Consider the following 20,320-nt stretch of genomic DNA (forward strand, 5'->3'; position numbering starts at 1 on the left):
AAATATTCCGAAGTGAAATTACGTAGATTTTCCAGAGCTCAAAAGTTGTATTACTTTGAAAAAAAAGCAGAAGTGTAGGAAATATAAACTGGCTTGTAGATGTTCCATGGTGCTTAAAGTGATATGTAGTTAAGAGTGGCAGTATAGCATTTCAACAAGTAATAAGCACCTGTCACCCTAAGTGAAGCTCAGAAATATCTCACCATGGTATCTTCATTATAAGCATCAGCCTTTTTGACTACAGAATAGGAAGGAGCTGGTAAAAAGTATTTAACCTAACCTCTCATGAGTTTAACAATGGAGAGCAGGAACACAGAGGTATAGCATTTTTTACTTTACTGTACTTGTACTTAGTAAAGCAAAAGACTCATCATGCTACAGGTCTACGTATTGACTTTTAGACACCTGTTTTTTACAACGTAGTGTCCTGTGTTTTCTCTTAAGCTAGAAATAACTCAACTGCATGCCACACATCTCACAGATGAGTGAAAGTACTCTAAAGCCATTGACACGCACACCATACTACCTTTTTTGTAGTATGTAATGGTTTGGAATAACACCTAAGTGTTTGGATTCATACAACAATGATGATGTTGTATGTATACATAAGTATCCAACATCTGCATTACATCTTTTGCTAGCCCCTACTGTACTATTAATTCAATAAATTTTGGATTTATTTAGATTTTCAAATCTGTTCAGTAAATTATGCCTATCAATGATTCTGGAAAAGACATAAGGGGTTTAATCTTCTATACCTCTGCATTGGACAAGTAATGTACAAGTGACACTGAACTTGGCAAACAATCTGAACTTGGAAGACTGAATCACTTCGCAATAAAAACTCACTGAAATGTAACTATACAATCTCAACAGGCTGCTGTCACAGATGTCATTTTCATGTTTGGTAAATGAACCAGGGTATTGCACTGAGTCTCTGTCCGTTGCTTTGTCTCTCATTGCTCTGAGCCTCCAGGTTCAACCAGGATTGCATCAGGCTTAGGATCTCCAGACAGACCCTCCTGGCTCATCTATCTAGGACTTCCCCTAGCTAATTCTAGCTGCCCAGGCTTGGGCTTAATTCCTGAGACTTGAGCGTGGGATCTCTCAGGACACTCACACCAGGATGCTGAGTTTCCAACTAATAGGAAAACCTTCAGGAATACATGACAGTAAAAGACTCCACATTTGTGTGGTCATAAGTCTGTTGACGCTGCTTACTCTGATCGTGAAAAATAAACTGGACTAGGAAAAAGTTGTAAACACTTTACAAATTTTGCTTCCTGTCTGATTACTCCAAATCGCTCTTGAGACTAAGATCAAAGTCTCTGAAAAAATCCAGATCATCCTGAGCACACCTTGGTTTACCTTCTGAACAACTAAATTTATCAGTCCAGATTGCTTTCAACTCTTGGGGTTTTTTTGTCCTGCTTTGGAAAATTTCTTTCCCTGTTAGATTGTTCTCCCAGCTAGAAACTATGTTTTGTGTTCAGGTATTCCCATCTCTGAAGACCAGTCTTGAGATAAAATGTTTCCAGCTTGGAAAGCAAATGCAAATGCCTTGTTAGCAAAGGTGAATTTATAGAGATATTCAAAACATGCAGCAAGTTCATGACTATGTATTATCAACCAGAACTGACAAGTTTTGTGTATACAAATTTTGTAGAATCTTGCAACTCCATCCAAAAAATTTTCACTCTAATGCCTCTTTGCAAAGCAAGATCTTATCATTAATAGTCAGATCTCATCCAATACAAAAGGAAATCTTCTCTCATGAAATCAGCAGGGTTAATCTGCTCTAACCCTCCATAGGCCTGAGCCCAAAAGTCACAACACTGTGTTTGGCCTGCATTCATCCAGAACTCCTAGGAAATGTATTGAGAATCAACTATCTAAAACACTGAGAATGAAAAAAAAAAAAAAAAAAAAAGAAAGCCACTATATTGGGATACTGGGGACAGCCCACTTATTTCCGGTAAAAAAAAGGTATATCCATCTAGCAAAATGAAGTTATGAATGCAGCATAAACTAACATACTCATGTTCACTTAATCTAGCATGTCTAACACAACCTGTGTTGCTTCATGTTCCCTCTGACTGTTCCACATCACAGTCAGCACAAGGATAACAGCACAAGATACAATCATGTCTTTTTCTAGACATGCCTGCCTTTTGTTTGTAAATTTTGTTTCCTGAAGACTTAACATTTTGCTTATATTTCAGGGTACTCCCAGATTTGCAGATGGATCTATGGACACACTTCTATTTAAAGGATGCCTCCTGAATTTGGCGGGGAGAAAGGGCTAGTGTTCAGAAGACTGTGATCAACATCATTGCTAGCACAGACAGTTCTACTGAAGTTCCCCATCATCTAGGTAAGCTCATTCATTTGTTCTTGCCTTTGAAAGACTAAGCTTTCAGACTATACGACAGCAGTTTTGGAACTCTGCAAAATTAAAGCTAATCCATAGCTCTTCTGGATGACTTTTTCTCTGCCCCCCCCCCCCCCCCCCAAATTCCCCAGACAACTGAAAAGCTCAAACTTACTTGCTGCATTGTAGGTGAATGTAAAGCAGACTGGACCTGCATCGGTAGCTGGTTTCCAATGGACTGCTGCATTGAAATTGGCTGGTGTTGCTGGATGTTGAGATGCTGGTGCAGAGGAGGGCTGATCTGAAGAGGTGGCGGTGGGGAAACAGCCATGTTTGCTATGGAAACAGTCACTGGCATTTGGTTGTTGGGCTTGGGCGCTATGTTCCTGGGGATATTGGCATGCATGGCAGTGATGTGGGGATTCATTCCTGGTTGTTGGTGGTAGTGGGAACTGAGGTACAGTGCAGAGTGAGCCTGGGTGGGCCCATGAAACACTGACTGCTTTGAATTCATCATCTGAGGTTGTGGGGAGGCTTTAACATCAACAGGTTCACTGTAGCTCTGTTGAGAAAAACAAAAACCAGACAATACTTAGAAGCTACAAAATGCTGCTGTTCTACACCCTGAAGTCTGTGTAAGAGTCGCACCATGGGAGAACAAATATCTGGACCATCAAATTGTCCTTGAAATGGAGTATGGTTATTACACTAGAAAAAGAATTAATCCCTTTTACATTACACTTTTCTCCTCACCATTGTAAAAAAAGAAGTTAGCTCCTCTCTTTCCCAGTCTAGTCTGACATTTGCTTTTTCCAGACTTGGAACTGCCATCGCTGACCTAATAACCTACACAACAAAGACAACCAAGCCTATCACATTTATTCACATAAGCAGCCACTACTATTGTCCTCAAATTTGATGGCCTCGTTGAAAAGAGGTTCGGGAAGGTGGGTTCCAGCAAAAGTCTGCAGTGGTCTTCAACGTGTCTCATTTTCCCATCTGCAAACCAGGGATAAGAATTTCAGTGTCCTTCGCCATACACGTTGATAGCTGCTAATAGCACTTTATCAGTTAGCTAACATAATGAAGAGGCTAAACCCCATCCACAGTTGCTCTACTGCATTGAATGAATATGCTAGTTGCTGTGCCAATACCTTTATTTTGAAGTATTCTGTACCGAGATGCTATCTATGCCTGTATATACATGTTTCATGAGCCATGCATTCAGAAAAATAAAAATATTCTAAATAAGTTCACTTTTAGCAAAACTTCCTTTGTTAATACCATTCATAAAGTTCTGAAAACTCTGTTTAGAACTGATGTTTATATAAATGTTAGACTGCATCAGACACAGGGAAGCTATCTTACTAAACCTGGAAGAATACTGCATAGAATATTAGAAAATGCACAGATTTTCAAAAATTTTATGGTCTGCCCTGATTTCTTAAATCCACTAGTAATAAAAACTTCCCATTAATGAATGTGAATTTTAATAATACTCTCTGTTGTAATATTTATAACTTGTTACATTTGACTTACTTAAACTCAATTTAAGTTGTTTTCCATACCCTTATTTTCTTAGATCTTCTGAGTGCTAACTCTGTGTGCTCAAATAAATGATGAAAAAAAATTTAAGAATTAACTCCCATGCACTTATAGGTGGGAATTATCATTTGCAGTTAAGTCATACCGGGATTAATAGTCAGTGAAAGGTGAAACATGCTGGAAAAAAATGGCAGAAATGTCCCCCTGGAGAAAGAAGTCACTTTGTCAAAACAAGGGCTGAAAGATGCATATATGCCCTTATTCTGTGACCTCCATGTCATGTTTGCTCAGTTTACAAGTCAGGGTAAGTTTCACGTTAGTCTCAGCACTCCAGGGTCAGTGAAGTCTATTTGTATTCTTTCTGAAGGATGTACCATCACCAACAATCCGCTGACATGTGTGTTACTGAAATTGCTTCACTGAAATTGTGATGATAAAGATGAGAAAGATAACTTCATTTTCCCTAAGTATAAGTGCAGTTCCATTAGCAAAAAACCCTTGTTTTTTCCGTAAACTAAGGACAATTAAATGAATATGATAAAATGAATGCAAACCTCTGCCTCTGTGGACCTGCCTGGCTCTGCTTGCATGTGGGTGTACATGTGTGCAATATGTATTATATGCATGTTTGCAGGATTCAGATAGACAGAAAACCCCACAGACACTAAACGATAAAATCTGAAAGTAGGTGCAAAATCTGCCACTTTTTTGGTATTATTTTTAAAACACTGAACTAATGTTCATGGCGACATGAGACATATTTCCCCCCCCTCTTCCCAGTTGTATTTTTAGGACACTCTCGTGAGTGTGGGAGCAAAGACTGGCAGGTTTGCTGAAATTTCAGAGATTCAGAAGCAGGTTTGCTAATTAGCAGCATGGTCAGGACCCTCCTCTTGAGTGTCCCGGGCTCTTTATACATTACAGGAGGCATATGCTGTGTCCTTTCTTGAGAAACTTGAAGTTTTACTGAGAGCATCGTCCCCTCATGAAAGCAGCTTGCCTTTCCGTGATGTAGCTGGCAGGCCCTATCTGGTCCAAGCTGGGATAATTGCTCCTGAAGTGTCTAAGGGCAGATCGGTTAAACAATTCCTCCTGGTGAGAACATATCAAAAAGCCTTTGCGGCACTATTTGTGACATACTGATACATACTTATATTTCATTTGTGACTACAAAGATGCTTCCATACACCTCTTTAACAAAGATATAGTAAACCAATTTAATAATTGGGTAAATCTGAGTTCACACATAAGTGGTGAATGCATGGGCCATACTGATAAAATTACAGACATATCAGATAGTATAATTTAATACTTCAAATACCAAGTTATGTTAGGAGGAATCGTACAGTCTCAGGCCAGAGACAAATAACACTTGCTTTACCTCTGAGAAGAGCGTCTGCAAAGTGATCAAAAGGGACTGTTCCAGTTGTCTCAAGCTGTCAATCAGCTTTCTATATGTTTCACTACCTCCTGATGCAGTGAAAAGCACAGCACTTCAGTTTCAGACCAAGTATTTTGCTGTTACTTAGGATGCTTTAAATCATATGTGATCTGAAGCCAAATTGTCCAATATTAATGTAAAACACATCAATATTATCAGTTACTGGGAATCTTGATAAATGAACCCATTAAATGCTATTCTCCAGCATACCGCACTTTCAGCTTTTTCCAAGGCTGGGTCAGAAACACAGATTTTGTAAGTATTGCTGAAGCTAATGGAATAGGTGATGTCAAATATTTTGGCTTTGTTATGTTGCTTTACTGTGAAATATACCAAGAAGTATATATGATGCATAGGTCACACTACATTTCGGATACAATTACTGCTTTCACAGATTTGAATAGGCATTGCACCTGTCCAGTACATCATCAGACAGTCTTAGATAAGGACTTTTATTATGGGTAAAACTAGAAACTAAGAAAGAAGGGATTTGATTAGCCAATATGGGCTTCAAATATACAGTCACGTTCCCTAACTTTGCAGGTTTGAATTCAAGCAATTTTCTCTTGCCTTATCCAAGGAGAAAAGCACAGAAATAATTTACACCCATCCCCCCACTCCCCACCCCCCCTTAGTTAATTAATCTATCCAAAACCAACACAGACAATTTACGTCTCTAATTTTTGGCATGAAGTTATAGGATACAATTAATTTACAGATATATGCAGTGGAGACCAAAATTACAAATCTGTACACACAGGTCACCAAACATTGAAGCTTAGTATCTTCTACATGCGACAAGGTCTCCTACTAGACATGCAGTGAGAAAATCTTTTATCACTACTATCAGAAGTATGGTGTTGTAGACCCACCACTAGAGGGTGACAGAATATTATATTTAGTTACTGGTAGGACATGGTATTGTACACATACATTAGCGAATATACACTAGGACCACAAACTAGCTTTTCTTGACAGTCCTTTATGCTCTTTGAGTGGCTTCTACTTGTTCTGGAGTTTAGGTCAAAGCCTACTCACAGGCTGGGAGTAGGGTGTCTTATGGACCTGCCTCTCCATCTAACATCATCATCTAATACTGTTGCCTAAATTAAAAAAAAATAATCAGAAGGTGAAGACAAAGTAGGTAGGCCAACGCAATGGAATGCTACATAAAAAGTATGACTGCCCTTTAGGCATAACACAAATGTTATGTTTTTTGTCCACGAGAATCTATTGTTTTTACTGAAACTCAAAGAAAAAGAGGGAAGAACATTTTGAAATACCAACAGAAAGAGAATGAAAGTGGAAGAGAAATAGGGAAAAGAAGGAAACAAAAAACCCACTACCGTAACTCTGATGATATTGAATATAATTATATTAATTACAAGTACTGGTGCATGATCTCAGTCCACAAAATGTTTCTACTTGTATCATACTTTCAAGGAAATGTGTGATGATACAGATGAGTGATGTTCTTCAGAGAAATTTTTGAGAGTTGATCATTTTGCACAGAGTTCAGGAAGTGCTGAATCAAGTTATTCCCCATAGTTTTCACCAAACTCATGCCCTTCCTTCCAATTCTAGAGCAAAGTGAACTTTCTCATCCACCTTCTACTGTCCTATTGTGTGCCAAACCTCCTTATGCATAATTGCCAAATTAAAGAATTAGATTAGGCTAAGGGGTTAAGCATTGCTCATTCAGTTGTGCTATTCTTTTCTAAGGAGAACTGCCCTGGGACCAATGGTCCTTCTTATCATGGACTGAATTCAGGCACAGGGTGAGTGTCAGTTCCTTAAAGGAAAGCGACACTGGGATTTCCCTCACCCCCAAACATCCAACCCACTCCTGCAGCTGAGAAATGGTTTTTGGTACGGACATCCTGCTCTAATTTAGTCGTGTCAGAGAAAAGAGCAACAGCCTAGTGATGCCATTCTGGCATCTCCACAGCTTCTTTTGGGATATGATTTTACTTCCACTTTGAAAAGTTGCACTTTAAACCCTCACCTGTATATCTGGGTAACCAAACAGCTGTTGAAACCTACACATGGGTTTTGATTCTAACTTGTGGCTGCCTTCTGGCTACTGTTGGCTCTTCTAACCCCATTTCTGTTGGAACATAAACAACATCCATGTGACTGAAAGTAAAGCAAGGACATGTTTTAACAAGGCAGGAGTCTAAGGGCCTGATCCTTACACTACTGAATTTAATGGAAAGTCTCCTATTAACTTAAGAGGAATTTGGATCAGAGCCCAACACTGTTACTTCAGTCTTAATGTCTGGATGTCCACTTCATTCTTCATGAAAACCAGGCAGGGCCTGGCTAACAGAGGCTGACAATCATCCCAATTGATAAGCACTACTTTTGACCTGTGTTTCTTCAGAGCATACCTAGAAACTACAAGTGCCTATACTTACTTCATTTTGCTTTTTTAATACGTTAATGCAGTTACTGCTAGAAATGTTGCCAGCAAGTAGGACCATATAGATATGTATGTAAACATATGTATATTAACATCTTCAATTTGCATACTGCATACATGCTTTCTATTCAGCATTCTTATCTACTATAGCATATGATGCCATCATATATGGGAATTAAATAATTAATTTTGCAATAATTTCATTCTAGTAAGAAGTGCTCAACTAATATTGCTGTTTGCAATATAAAATCAAAGTCAGTGTTGTCCCAAAGAAACAATAGTTGTTTTACTTACAGAGAAAAAAGTTAGTTTTTTCCTTATTCTATTGATTTCACAAACTCAGTTAATGATCAAAGCCTTTCAGTTGGAGCAATATAATTCCAGTTGTTTACAGACCAGACATTATCAAAATACTTCTTTATTAACATCAGCAATTAATCTCTCCTTTAGGGTAAAATACTCAGTAAATACATTCAGTACATTCAGAACATTCAGTAAATGTTCTTGGTACTATTGGGTGCCTATATGTCCTTTAAATACATGCTGAAAGACTTCCTCAAGGGCAAAGACATGAGCCTTATGGCCAATATGGCCAGCATGAACTTTCTATCAACGCAAACAGCTTTACTTGTGGGTGAACATAACCTATTCCAACCTCAGAAGATTTTTTTTATATAGCCAAAATGGCGTAACATAGTTTTATTTTAAATGAGAAACAGGTGCTTCTCTTTAAATGAGAAACAGAGGTTTGGTAGCCTCTCTAGATAGACAAGGACATGTCTATGTAGACAAGACGTGTACTATGTGATTATTCCAAGGCCTAGAAAAGAGTTTGACTCAATTCAGGTTTTACATGAATATGTGTCAGAAACCTACATAGTTGCCACACTGTCCCTTTTCATGATGGTGCCATGTGCACATCTAGTGACTGGTGTCTGTCCTTGAGCCATGCTGAGGAATTCAACAATTTTTGGACTCTATGACCAGAATGAAGGTTACATTCAGGTAACAGCGGTGATTATGTCAGCTGGTACCAGGAAGGTCCAGACTGTGCAGGCTGTGATCAAACTTAGGCAGGCCTGACTCAGCTTTAAATGAGTTATCTTCAGTACCGTGACATTAAAGAGGTAGATAGAAGGAAATTGGCTGAATATTTATGCAGCTCCTACAAAGCTTACCTAAGCTTAAGTTTGCATCTGCTGTCTTTGCTGTCTCTTTGGTGGAAGGAACATCTTGAATTGTTTATTCCTTCTCTCAGCTTTTCTGTGTTCACATAATCCTGTCCAGTTTTAACATTTTTGACATTTTAGGTCACTTCCAACCCCAAGCCTGTCCTTGAGAAGAACCCCTTCTTCTAGCCTACATGGGCTCAGCCATTTTATTAATACCCCTGTGAAGCTGTTTATGAGAGAATGACTTCTCTCTTCAGCGTTTTCTCTTTCCTGCTTAGCTCTTTAACTCCTTTAGAGATTCCTTTGACTTAACTCCATCCACTCTGGTAGAGAACTCATATGCATATTTGCAGTACAGCTGCCTTCCTACCTAAGTCATAAGAGGCTCTTAGCAAATGACGTTTCATATTTTGTTAATTCCAGTCACCTATTGCAATAACAACATCTGGGACTCCAGAGAGTTCAGAAAGCTTTTTGACACATTCTTGATGTTTCAGAACAAAGGAGTAAGCCATGGGTTGTCATCTATAATTAGCCGAGGTGGCTCAGAAGAACATCTTCAAATCTAAATATACATTTTGTCATCATCTACAGGGGATTGTCATGGATTCATTCAGGGTATGTAAGTAAAAATGGATGTTTTATGAATGTAACCTGGGTACATGTGATAAAGGATATGCAACTTTAATTTGATACAAGTGTTCTAATTCCCCAAATGGAAGCACTAGGCTAATAGTGAAATCTAGTTTTATTAAAACTCACTTCAAAAACAAACACAGTTCCTCTCCAAATCAAAATCTGGCTTCTCTCAAGCTCAAGACATTTCTGCCATTTTTGGCAGAAATTATGTGAAAGCATCTCTCGGTTTTGCACTGCTGAATGTAAAGCTTCACATGATTTAGCCTCAAATCTAATTCATGGCATTAACTTAAATATAGTTTGCTCTACATTTTCAGCTGCAGTAGATAGTGGGTTTCCTTGCTAGAAAAGAAGATGGTTGGATTTGTGTTATTATCAGATTAGACAATTGTTTTATAAATATATATGTTCACTTACCAGATACTCTGATGCATCACATACTTGCACATACATAATTTTATTTATTATTCCTTGAAAATTTCTGACTACTTCATAATAACTCCAGAAAGAATGAAAGACCGAGGTATCACAGAAGCATGAAGTACCTGCTGTAAAGGCCTTATATTATAGTTTTCCCAGATAGGGATTCTAATGTTTAATGGAAAAAAAGTAAAAGCTGTAACTGTATGTCATCATTCTGGGGGGGTTTTGTTATTGTTTTAAAGGAAATGCCTTGTAGCACTTTAATAGCTACAAAAAAATTAAAAATATCATGCATCAAACACAACCGTATTTTTTATTTATTCTTTCTCTGATGCTTTCACTGAGAACAGCCTAAACTCTTTTATGAAATTCCAAAACATCTGCATGGACTGGGGCTAGATAGAATATAGAAATCTGTTGTCTCAAAAAGCAGAAACCAGGTGCCTTTCTGCCAGCAGCAGAAGGGATGCTGCTCTCCTTGTATGCAATAGCCAACTGATTAAAGCATTGACCAAGAGACAAGACAGTTCAGTCATCTACTCTGTCAAGAGATATTCAGATTTATATTTCCAAAAGAAATGTCTTTACACCCCAGCAGCTGCTTATTTCAGGGAGGAGTGAACCAGGATACAGTGCTCCCCTACAGCTGAAGACTGGCCACTATGCAGAAAAGAATTTGAAATTCACTGGGCTACAGAAAACAAATCATGGAGAGAGCACACCTGAACATCTGCATTTACTTAGGAGAGGGGAGATGCACGATCTGGGAGAGCTGATATATTTTTTTGCCTTTTATATGTTAGGCAAGTGCTGTCACCACATACATAAATGAAATAGGAAACTAATACCAAGTTTACTGTTTGAGTTTGGAGTTTTGTGTTTTTTTTAACATGGTCTCCATTTTGCTTTTTACAAGTAGCTCAAACTTTTTCATGTATATTCACTGCAGTCTTAAGAGACTCAAATTCCTTAGGCTGTTCAATTGTATTACAACATAGGCAGTGTAGCAGGTATTTTGGGTGCCTGGAAACTCTCTGGTTAGAAATTGCTGTGCTAATGGCATTAAGGCAATGCCAGTCTTACTAGATATGACCTTTAGTTTTTTTATGAAATGTAATTGCAAGGTGATGAGCTAGAAAAGCTATGACTGCCATATACTTCAAGACGCAATTTTACATGTCCGAAGGATTTGCACTGTCCACAAAACTGAAAAATGTCCAATGCATTTACTGCAATGTCAAGTGAGGACAGCACTTTGACTTAGATACAACACCAGAGTTTTGAAATATGCTTGAGTATTTTGAATTTGAATAATATTCTCCTTGCTGAGAGGTTTTAGCTTCAGCCATAGCTGCTAAAACATGTCTGCATGAAACTTGAAGTTGTGTCACTACACAGAGAGAATTAAAGATTCATTTAGCCAGAGAGAACAAAACAGGGAAGAGAAATCTTGTTTGTACCATTCAAAGAGTTAAACTTATACTGCTATAGTTAACATGCATATATGTATCACATATGCACATATATATTATGCATGCTAAATTCATAATATGCATATTTTGATATATAAATATACAGATGCACATATATAATATATGAAAGTGTTTAACATTTACCCATATATATCTGTATTAAATATATATATTTGAAAGATGCAGCAAAAACTCTAATGTCAGCCAGAAAAAAGGCTGGTTAAGCTAGAAAAAGTGCTTGTTTTATGAAAAAGTAAAATTGCAATTCACAGCATTTTATGTAATGCTGTACAAATTACCAGATACCAGAGACTGCATTTCTGGACCTGAATAGTACTAAAAGTTGCAACTAAGGGCAAATATAAAGACACTTGTTTACAATGCAAAGGCTTAGTCAGTACTATAAGCAATATGGCAATCTGCATAGCAGAAGATATAATGCTTTGTAATGTGATTTTTACTTTACGTATCAATTCCTACACACATGAACAAACTCAACAACAGCCCCATTAATTTCAATCATTATAAAAAGGAGAAAATAAAGGAAATAAACTGATGAATTAAACGGGGATTAATGCATAACTGACATATTTACACAATCATATGTTTACCTTATTTACTGGGTGCTAGCCCTATTTTATAAAGATATCACTAAAGCATTTAAAAGTGTACTAGAGATGTGCTGGCAATCCTATTACTGAAGTTGCTGGTGACACTTCCACTCTTTTCAGTTATGATTTTGTCAAATAACATAGTCTGAAACTACACATGCTAGGTGTGTGAGTGACTTCTCTCTGTGTGTGTGACAAACTCCAATCAGAACTGCTCAGCTTTGTCAAGAATGCACCCAGAGGAAAGCACAGTATGCCTCCCAAAAAGTTGTGTGCCCTTCCTTAAGATGCAATGGAAGAGGATGTGAACTCTGGAAGGGACAATGACAGATTGTGTCAAAGATTAATATCTTGTCTTCCCATGAAATGACACTCAAATTTATAAACGTGTATCATCTAAGAAAGCAGCTGAGACTATTCCTCCACGTGGGCTTTCCCAGTACTGGTTGCTCTCTATGATGAAAAGCAGGTAGTCTGTCCCTCATGTTCATCTCCAGTTTCCTTCACTATGAGTATATGAAGAAGTGAGGATGCAGAGGACAAGAGAAAGACTAGGAAAAAGACTGGCTGAAGTAAATGTTTGCTGTTGGGGAGAAGAGGAGGGGAGAGGAGAGGGGAGAGGAGAGGAGGGGAGAGGAGAGGAGAGGAGAGGAGAGGAGAGGAGAGGAGAGGAGAGGAGAGGAGAGGAGAGGAGAGGAGAGGAGAGGAGAGGAGAGGAGAGGAGAGGAGAGGAGAGGAGAGGAGAGGAGAGGAGAGGAGCGGAGAGAGGAGAGGAGAGGAGAGGAGGGTGCAAAGGGCTGAGTATCATGGAGAAGCCCACCATCCCCACCTGGCAGTCCTCTCCCACCCCAGAGCTTGGGATGGAAACCAGCGTTCCTGAATTTCATTATTCTGCTGTTAGGCAGATGCTAAGAAATCTCCTGACAAAAGGAGATTTCTCTGCAATCTTCTATTCTGACTATTCCAGCATCTCAAATGGCCAGGATGGTTACAGTGAATTCAACTCCAAGGCTGGTCCACTCAGGTTTAACATGGCATATGTCCATTCCTTTGCTATTCAGAAAAATGAAGACTTGCAAATAAATGCAGAAAAACATACACAAACATTCACATACAAGCCCTACACTCACTAGTTGTTTAAAAACTAGCAATACTTAATTAAAAAAGTGAAGAATCAGTGTTCAAAAGTTAGGAAACTGGTAGAACAGCTGCTTTGGGAGGTGTGAGGCACCTGCTGAGCTGGAGACAGGGGACCTGGGCAGCACCCTTGCCTGCTTGTGCCTGCCTCTTCCCACAGGCAGAGTCCTCTGGGAGGGGAGAAGGAAGAAAGTTTGATAATTGGGTAACTCGTATCATTTGGATAGCAAGAGGATGTCCTGATGTGATGTGAAGCACAACTGAACATCTCATAGCTGCCAGTCAGTTGATACTGAAGTCATTGGAGCTCTGCTATGAACACGAAAGGTATAATATTCGTCAAATACTCTGAAAAATGAAGTTCTAGATGTCCCAAGCAGGACATCCAAACTTACTGAAACCCTGATTTCACAATGATTTAGCTGTGTTTGAAAATATGGACAATACAAACTTCCCGCTCCAGAGTATTACTGATAATTTCTTTACACTAAACCACTGTTGGGATGAGCAGCACAGAAAATCCTATAAAGAAGCAAGGTCAAACAACATGCAGTAAATACAACACAGGAGCTCCCAGGGTGAACACCTGATTATAAGCATGTGAAATCAGAGTCACACAGAGTGCAGCGTAAAGTTTAAAACACCATGTGAGCAAATAATTAATATTCTATTAAAGCATTTTTGGAGAAGATATGTTACTTTTGACATGTCTTAACTTTTGAGAATGAGGTCTTGGAATCTTAATAATATTCTCTAAAAGTAGCTTTTATGGATGATAATATAACACATGGACATAAAAGACCATATGGACTCCAAACAATCTTAATAATGTATTATATATATTTCTTCATGTGTACATGCTTGTCTAAAGAACTACAACTCTTTTGGTGCCACATAAATATTTAATAATGATAATTTAGAATATACTGCTATAATATTACATCTGGGTATTTTACATCCTTATTCCAAAATGGACTTGCTTTAGTTACATGCCAGCTCTGTTGGATTCATTGAGCATGTTCATGAGAGTAAGCAATTAGTACTCAGCTTGATTACGTTTCAATTTTGAAACTTTCCACACTAGAGGAAAGCATTACAGTATGGGCAGAATTTAAATAATTGCTTAAAAGTTAAGAAAATGCTCCAGTGCTTTTCTGGCTAACAACAAATTTAAATATATGCACAAATGGCTTCATGCACTGAACTGATCAACAATCTTTTAATTTTTTTTTTCTAAAAACAAACCTCAGAAAATGCCATAATATACTTTTTTAACTTTCCAAAAAAATAAAACCAAAATGAAAATCTCAGGTTTTTTATATGTGCCATTTCAAAACTAAGCTATATAGAATGTTATGTAAACAGTCGACAATGTGCTGAATAATGACATATGAGTTATTTTCACAAGTGAAAAGTTGGCTTCATGCATTCCTTCAAAACCTCTTGGAATATTTTGAGCTTTTTAGACCTATCTTTTGCCAATAAGCAGGCTATTTCAAAAAAATGTTTGTTTGTGTCCTTGTGGTACTCTTTCTGAAGGCAATGAGTGTTTCTAGAACCAAACAGCCCTAAACCAGAAATTAAAGGTACCCTGTAAATCACTTTAACTAAATGCATTAGTATTTATGATGGTAGATATAAAATTAAAATGCATAAGACACAACCCCCCAAAATGAATGAGGTAACACTCCTACTTCAGTCTTTTAAATTCAGAACAAACACTGACCAAATACTAAGATAATGTAGAAAGATGCATGAAAGGTCCTTGGATGGCTAATCATATAGTCTTCCCCTGAAAATGTGTACAAATTGATATAATATACAGAGAAGTATAGTGCAGGACCAACCACCCCAAAAACATTTAACACAAACAAAAAGTTCTACTCATGTCACATATGTCAGTCCTTCATACTTCCATCTTTACCTCTAAAATTAATTTTATCTATGTAAGAACAAGATATATCTAAATTTGTTTTGACAGACCCAGACCAAGTGATTCTAACTGGTATGATCCTGAAGTCGTTCAATTGTTTTTTCACATTGACACAGTGCAGTAATTTCACATTCTTCTGCATTTTTTAAAGTCTACTACAAATTTTAAAGAGTCTATTACAAAATTATGGGCACTAAGAATGTTTGTATAAACCAATTTAGAAAAATGCTACTAGCTGTGTGCTGGGGATACACTGGTGTGTTCCAGTATAGAGCCTTACAGTGACCTATGCTGTGCTCACACAAATTGCTTGCTGGGTGTAAAATGGAAATTCACATTTTCTTATGAAAACTTGCTATGTGAGCTGAGCTTGACTTTTTCTGTACTGTGATTGCAAGGTAAAAAAACAGTACTCAAAAAAAAAAAACCCCAAATCAAAACCGGGCATTTTGTGTATTATGTCTTTTTTTTCCCTTAGAGGTAGAACAGTGACTGCCTGGCCTGGCATGTTTGTTATATTGAGGTCTTCTTACTGGTATCTTCTTCCTCTGTTGAACTGTGATGATACTCCCAGCCTGGAGAAGTGCTGTCTCTATGACGAGAAGGGAAAGGATATCTTTTCATGGAGAGATAACTGTGTTTATTGAGCATTTGCAGCTTAAACCTAAGTTTAAGGTGATAACAAACAGGGCTATTTGCACTAAATACTATGGTGCTCAGCACCATATTAATGCTGAAAATGGTTTGCAATATGTCACTATATATATGTGTGCATGTATATACATTATGTGTTACCTTGGATACAAGGCTTGCTCTGTAGGCAGCTAACTGCTTCAGATATTCCTTCTTGGCAGCTTCAGTTTTCTTTTTGTATACCTAAAAACAAAGAGTGTCACATTGGTAAATTAATCTGGTTTTGTTTTTATATATCACCGGTGTGTCTCATGCATCTTCATAAAGTCTTTCTAAGTAAACAGCCTTTCCTCCTCATATTGCTTAAAGAGTAAAATAATAAACATCAAATATTTTAAAGAAAATATTGTTCCAACTGTGAAACACTCTTTAACTACCCAGCAGTAATGACAAAACAATATCCCTCATAGCATCTCAGGTTTAATTGTTCAAAGTGAAGCGTGGGGCGTCCTTGCAAATGGGACCTCTAGGGATGGGGGAAGGCAGGTATGGGCCTCTCCACCGGCTTCCACTTGTGAGACAAGTTAAAACCCTCTGGGGAAGATGAGAATATGCAGAAAGACATCTGAGCTAAATGAGGGAGAAGATGACGGCACCACACAGATCAGCCAGGAGTCTTTCTCTCTTTGCCGGATAAACTGTTGGGGGCAGTCAAAGAAGCTTCATGGAGCAGCTAAGGATAATAAATGTTAGTCATTATTCCCATCTTGATCCTGTATCGGTCTAATTAACTTCTCAGGAGCATGGATCTATTTCTGTACATTTCTCTCAACTCACCAAATTATTTTAAATGCGGCATGTGCACAATCTCATAATACGTTAGAGCTTGGAGAATCACTTCAATTCTGCCCAAATTTCGAGATCAAAGATTATCTGCAGGGTTAGGCAGGACCTCATAGCATTACAGTAACATGATGTTAGAAAAGCATATGTAGATATTTAGGGTTGAAAGTTCTCAGGAGGAGAACCAGTTTCTGACCCATGAAGCCTAGGTAATGACTTGCCATTAGCCACATCAGTGACCGATTCAGGAACAAGTCAGCATTTCTCTTTGCAAATGTCATCATGAGTTTCTCACTACTTCATGTTTTTTTTCTGAAAGGGTAGATTTAGGAGTCATGCAGGTGTCTTGGCTTCATGTAACTAAGCAGGATTGACTCCTAGCCTTCCTTGTTGCAAGGAAAACCTGAAAAAACATCTGAACTGAAGGTTTAAAAGTAAGGGAGACAAATAAAGGGAAAGAAAATTTACTTTTTTATTGCTGTTATATTTCATAATTTTTAAGTCACATTCCAGAGGTTAATTCATGTGTTCGTGGGCATTTGGGATTCACAATATTGCACAAAATGGAACTGCAGCTTTGAGTCTCTGCTGCCCACTTCTCCAGCCAAGTGCACAACTTGGGCACCTGCGGAAAGCCTCCATGAAGAGAGTGAAGACTATCCACCTTCCCCCTCCCACTCCACACTGCCTAATTAACTGGGCTATTGATTCAAAGATAAAAGATGGGCAAAACTATTTATGACAATTTTGGGGTGTTCTGAATTCCACAGCTGAAAAACACACACGTGCATCTCCTCTCCAGAAGGATAAACTTTATGAATCTTTGAACAGATCTCTTTTGATCTTCTAATGCTCTAGTAAAACTAGCAGTCCTGTAATGGAGAGGACTTGGCAGCACAGAGTGCCCTCACAGAGAACAATACAGTTGCAGACATGAGAGTAGTAGTGTCAGGCTGGAAGGAACCACTACAACACCATTTTTATAAAGAATGTGCTTGTGAAACATTTTTTTGTTTCACTGAGGCTTTGCTTTCTGAGACAGAACAAACCTCAGATACAGGCTGGCAAAACTCAGAGGCTGCCTAAAAGGATTAAAGATTTTGCTTCCCAGGGAAGCAAAAGATCATAATGGAAACAGAGAAGTCTTAGGCTTCTAAAATTGTAAATATAAAGACACAGAAGAAAAAAGATAGGTTTTAGCTGTGCAACTGTATCTGTGCACCTTTGTAATTTCTCCAGATTAAGATAAATATATAGTGTTGGCTGATCTCCTATTGTTTTGCAAAAAAAATGGTAGCAATTTGCTTTTGAAGTTGTAATCACTTGTGATTATTAGGGAAATGTACTGTTTGTTTTGAAAATGAATAAAAAATTAGTCAACAAGCTGTTCCTAGCTGCTAAAATGAATTTAGCTTGACCTACAGAACAAAGACTAAGTTATACCGCTTTGTATTTTGCAATGCCTCTGCATCATTCTGATAGCCGGTTTAAAAACCAGAGCTGAACAAAGAATTTTACACAGAATAATGATCTTCAAAAGATCATGTATCTACTGCCTCCACATTGGGTTTTATTTTGCATTACACAAATATAAAAAATACACACTCCTGCTGTGCTCTTACAGTCACAGCATATTGAAAGAGTCCTCCGGGACCTGACTTTTCCCTCAAACAGTCATATTGCACAAGGTTAACTCAATAATATGAAGCTAACAACAGTTCCGTAAATCTCCATCTAAAACATCACTACTTCATAGAAATGTCATCATACAGCCATTGTTTAATTATTTCCTACCTATACATCTACCATGTTCAGTGTACCCATTGTCTTGCCCTCTTTCTTTGGTCTACTGGTGAGCCAATAATAGTCACATGTCTTCCATGGTAATATAAACATTAACCATGTAACAGAAGGTCATCAGAGTAAAAAAAGTCCTTACTGGATGGGAAAAGGGTTTTGATGACCCCAGCCTGCTTGGATGTTTTGCATTGGCCAGAACAGTCCCCGCAGGTTGGCTTGTCTGGAGGATGGTCAGCTCACCTCGCTTCATCTTTGTAAGGGCACTGGCATGTCCTCTGAGGACAACAGCTTGAGCTCTCACTGTCTACATGCTGTTGTCCTTTCGAAGATGCCTGCTCTTTAGGTCAGCATAAAAGTAGGTTGATGATGCTCATGCTAGTTTTGGAAATTCTGATTGGTCCTGGCTTATACTAAAATTTAGGGTAAGTTCTGCCTTCCTGGGGAGTTGTTCATTTTCATGACTAACAACAAGGTCTGGCTGTCAATATTTTTCTATGAAGGCAAATTATATGGCCCTGGCAGTGGGTACCAGTTCACTGACTTCGTGCTAGACTGGACTTGTACTGGGGGCTTATGAAGGCAGGGCAAGTGGGGAGCGTCTTCAGCAATTTGTAGCAGCACCTCAAACAGGTATAAGCAAGTCAGTTGCCCCTCCCAACCTCTTTTTTTTTTGCAGCTGCGAGAATTTTTAGCCCTCAGGCTTAAATAGTTTTGCACTGTAGTCAGTATACAGAGTTGCATCCCTGCAGCGCTCTTGGGGAGGAAAAAGGCTTGTGTCGTCATTCAAGTGTACTCTAGAAAATGGCTGAAGCTCTTCTGAGTTTCATGCTTAAGACAGTGCCAAATTATGAAACACATAATTTCCAATAACACATTTAACATTTTTCCTGTAACAAGAAGTAGGCTTCTGTTCTGTTGCTTGTGTGTAGTGGCAATATTTAATTTTAACATCTCAGAAATCTCTTATAAGGTCATTTTCCCCTCCTCCGTCAAGCAAGCAACAATTATTAAATAAGTAACTTGACAGGAGCACATACTTATGGAATTAAGTCATTTCTAGCTCGCTTTAATTCAATTAACATGATAATTGAACGTCAACTGATTGTCATTCAGGCAGTAAAGGCCCATTCTGATTCAGCAGCAGATTTGTTTCCTTACACAATATTTTATTTTCTATATTGTCCCAGTTGTGGAAATTGAATGTTGGCAGAAAAAACATTATTTCTATATATGCAGGGTGGGTCAGCTTAATTTATTCTTATTCTCTTCAGCTTGTTATAGAAACCCCAAAACACCAAGATTACATTCATTTGTCTACAAATGGAACCTGCTGACATTATTTTCCTACTGTGCTTCACGAATGCAAATTTACACAGCATAATACACAGTTTCTTAGTTTACTATTTAATTACATTTCCAAAGTGCACCCAGTAAGGTAGCTTCAAGTTCCCTTACACTGTTTAGCAAAGCATGCAGCAATATAGAAGATACTTTCCAAAAGGACTAAGTATGAAACTCTACCTTGTGCATGTAAGTATATAATATAGCATTTGGATTAGGTCACTGGGGAAAACGAATGCCCTGGGCTCCCCCATTGTTAACGTAACAGCCTGGTACCAGCCCAGGGTACACTGGCACCCTTTAGCTCAGGTTCCCTGGGCTGACCATAAATGTGGGCTACCGGTGCTGTAGCAGCCTACATTGAGGGCTAAACTCTATTTATTAATAGTGATACACATTCTTAAGCTGAGTGCCCTGAAGTTTCATTTGGAGATAGAGGGGTTGTGGGTTATATGGTTAGCCACAAGCACTCACAAATACTAGATTTACCAAATTAAAACCACAGCAGAACATCTGCACTTCTGTTTTATGATGCCA

The 20,320-nt window shown here is 38.2% G+C and overlaps 1 protein-coding gene across 4 annotated transcripts in view; it reads right to left on the bottom strand.

The window, feature by feature from the left end:
* The window catches only part of TOX (thymocyte selection associated high mobility group box), a 226,871-nt gene that overhangs the window by 11,091 nt on the left and 195,460 nt on the right, over nucleotides 1–20,320 (bottom strand). For all 4 annotated transcript variants that reach the window (XM_052788436.1, XM_052788438.1, XM_052788435.1 and 1 more), the window contains 2 exons: nucleotides 15,962–16,042; nucleotides 2,547–2,933 (listed from right to left, as the gene is read on the bottom strand). In XM_052788436.1, coding sequence (XP_052644396.1) covers nucleotides 2,547–2,933; nucleotides 15,962–16,042 — 468 coding nt within the window. The remainder of the gene's footprint in view (nucleotides 1–2,546; nucleotides 2,934–15,961; nucleotides 16,043–20,320) is intronic.

Source organism: Harpia harpyja, chromosome 5, assembly GCF_026419915.1.
Source record: "Harpia harpyja isolate bHarHar1 chromosome 5, bHarHar1 primary haplotype, whole genome shotgun sequence".
Classification (NCBI taxonomy): Eukaryota; Metazoa; Chordata; class Aves; order Accipitriformes; family Accipitridae; genus Harpia; species Harpia harpyja.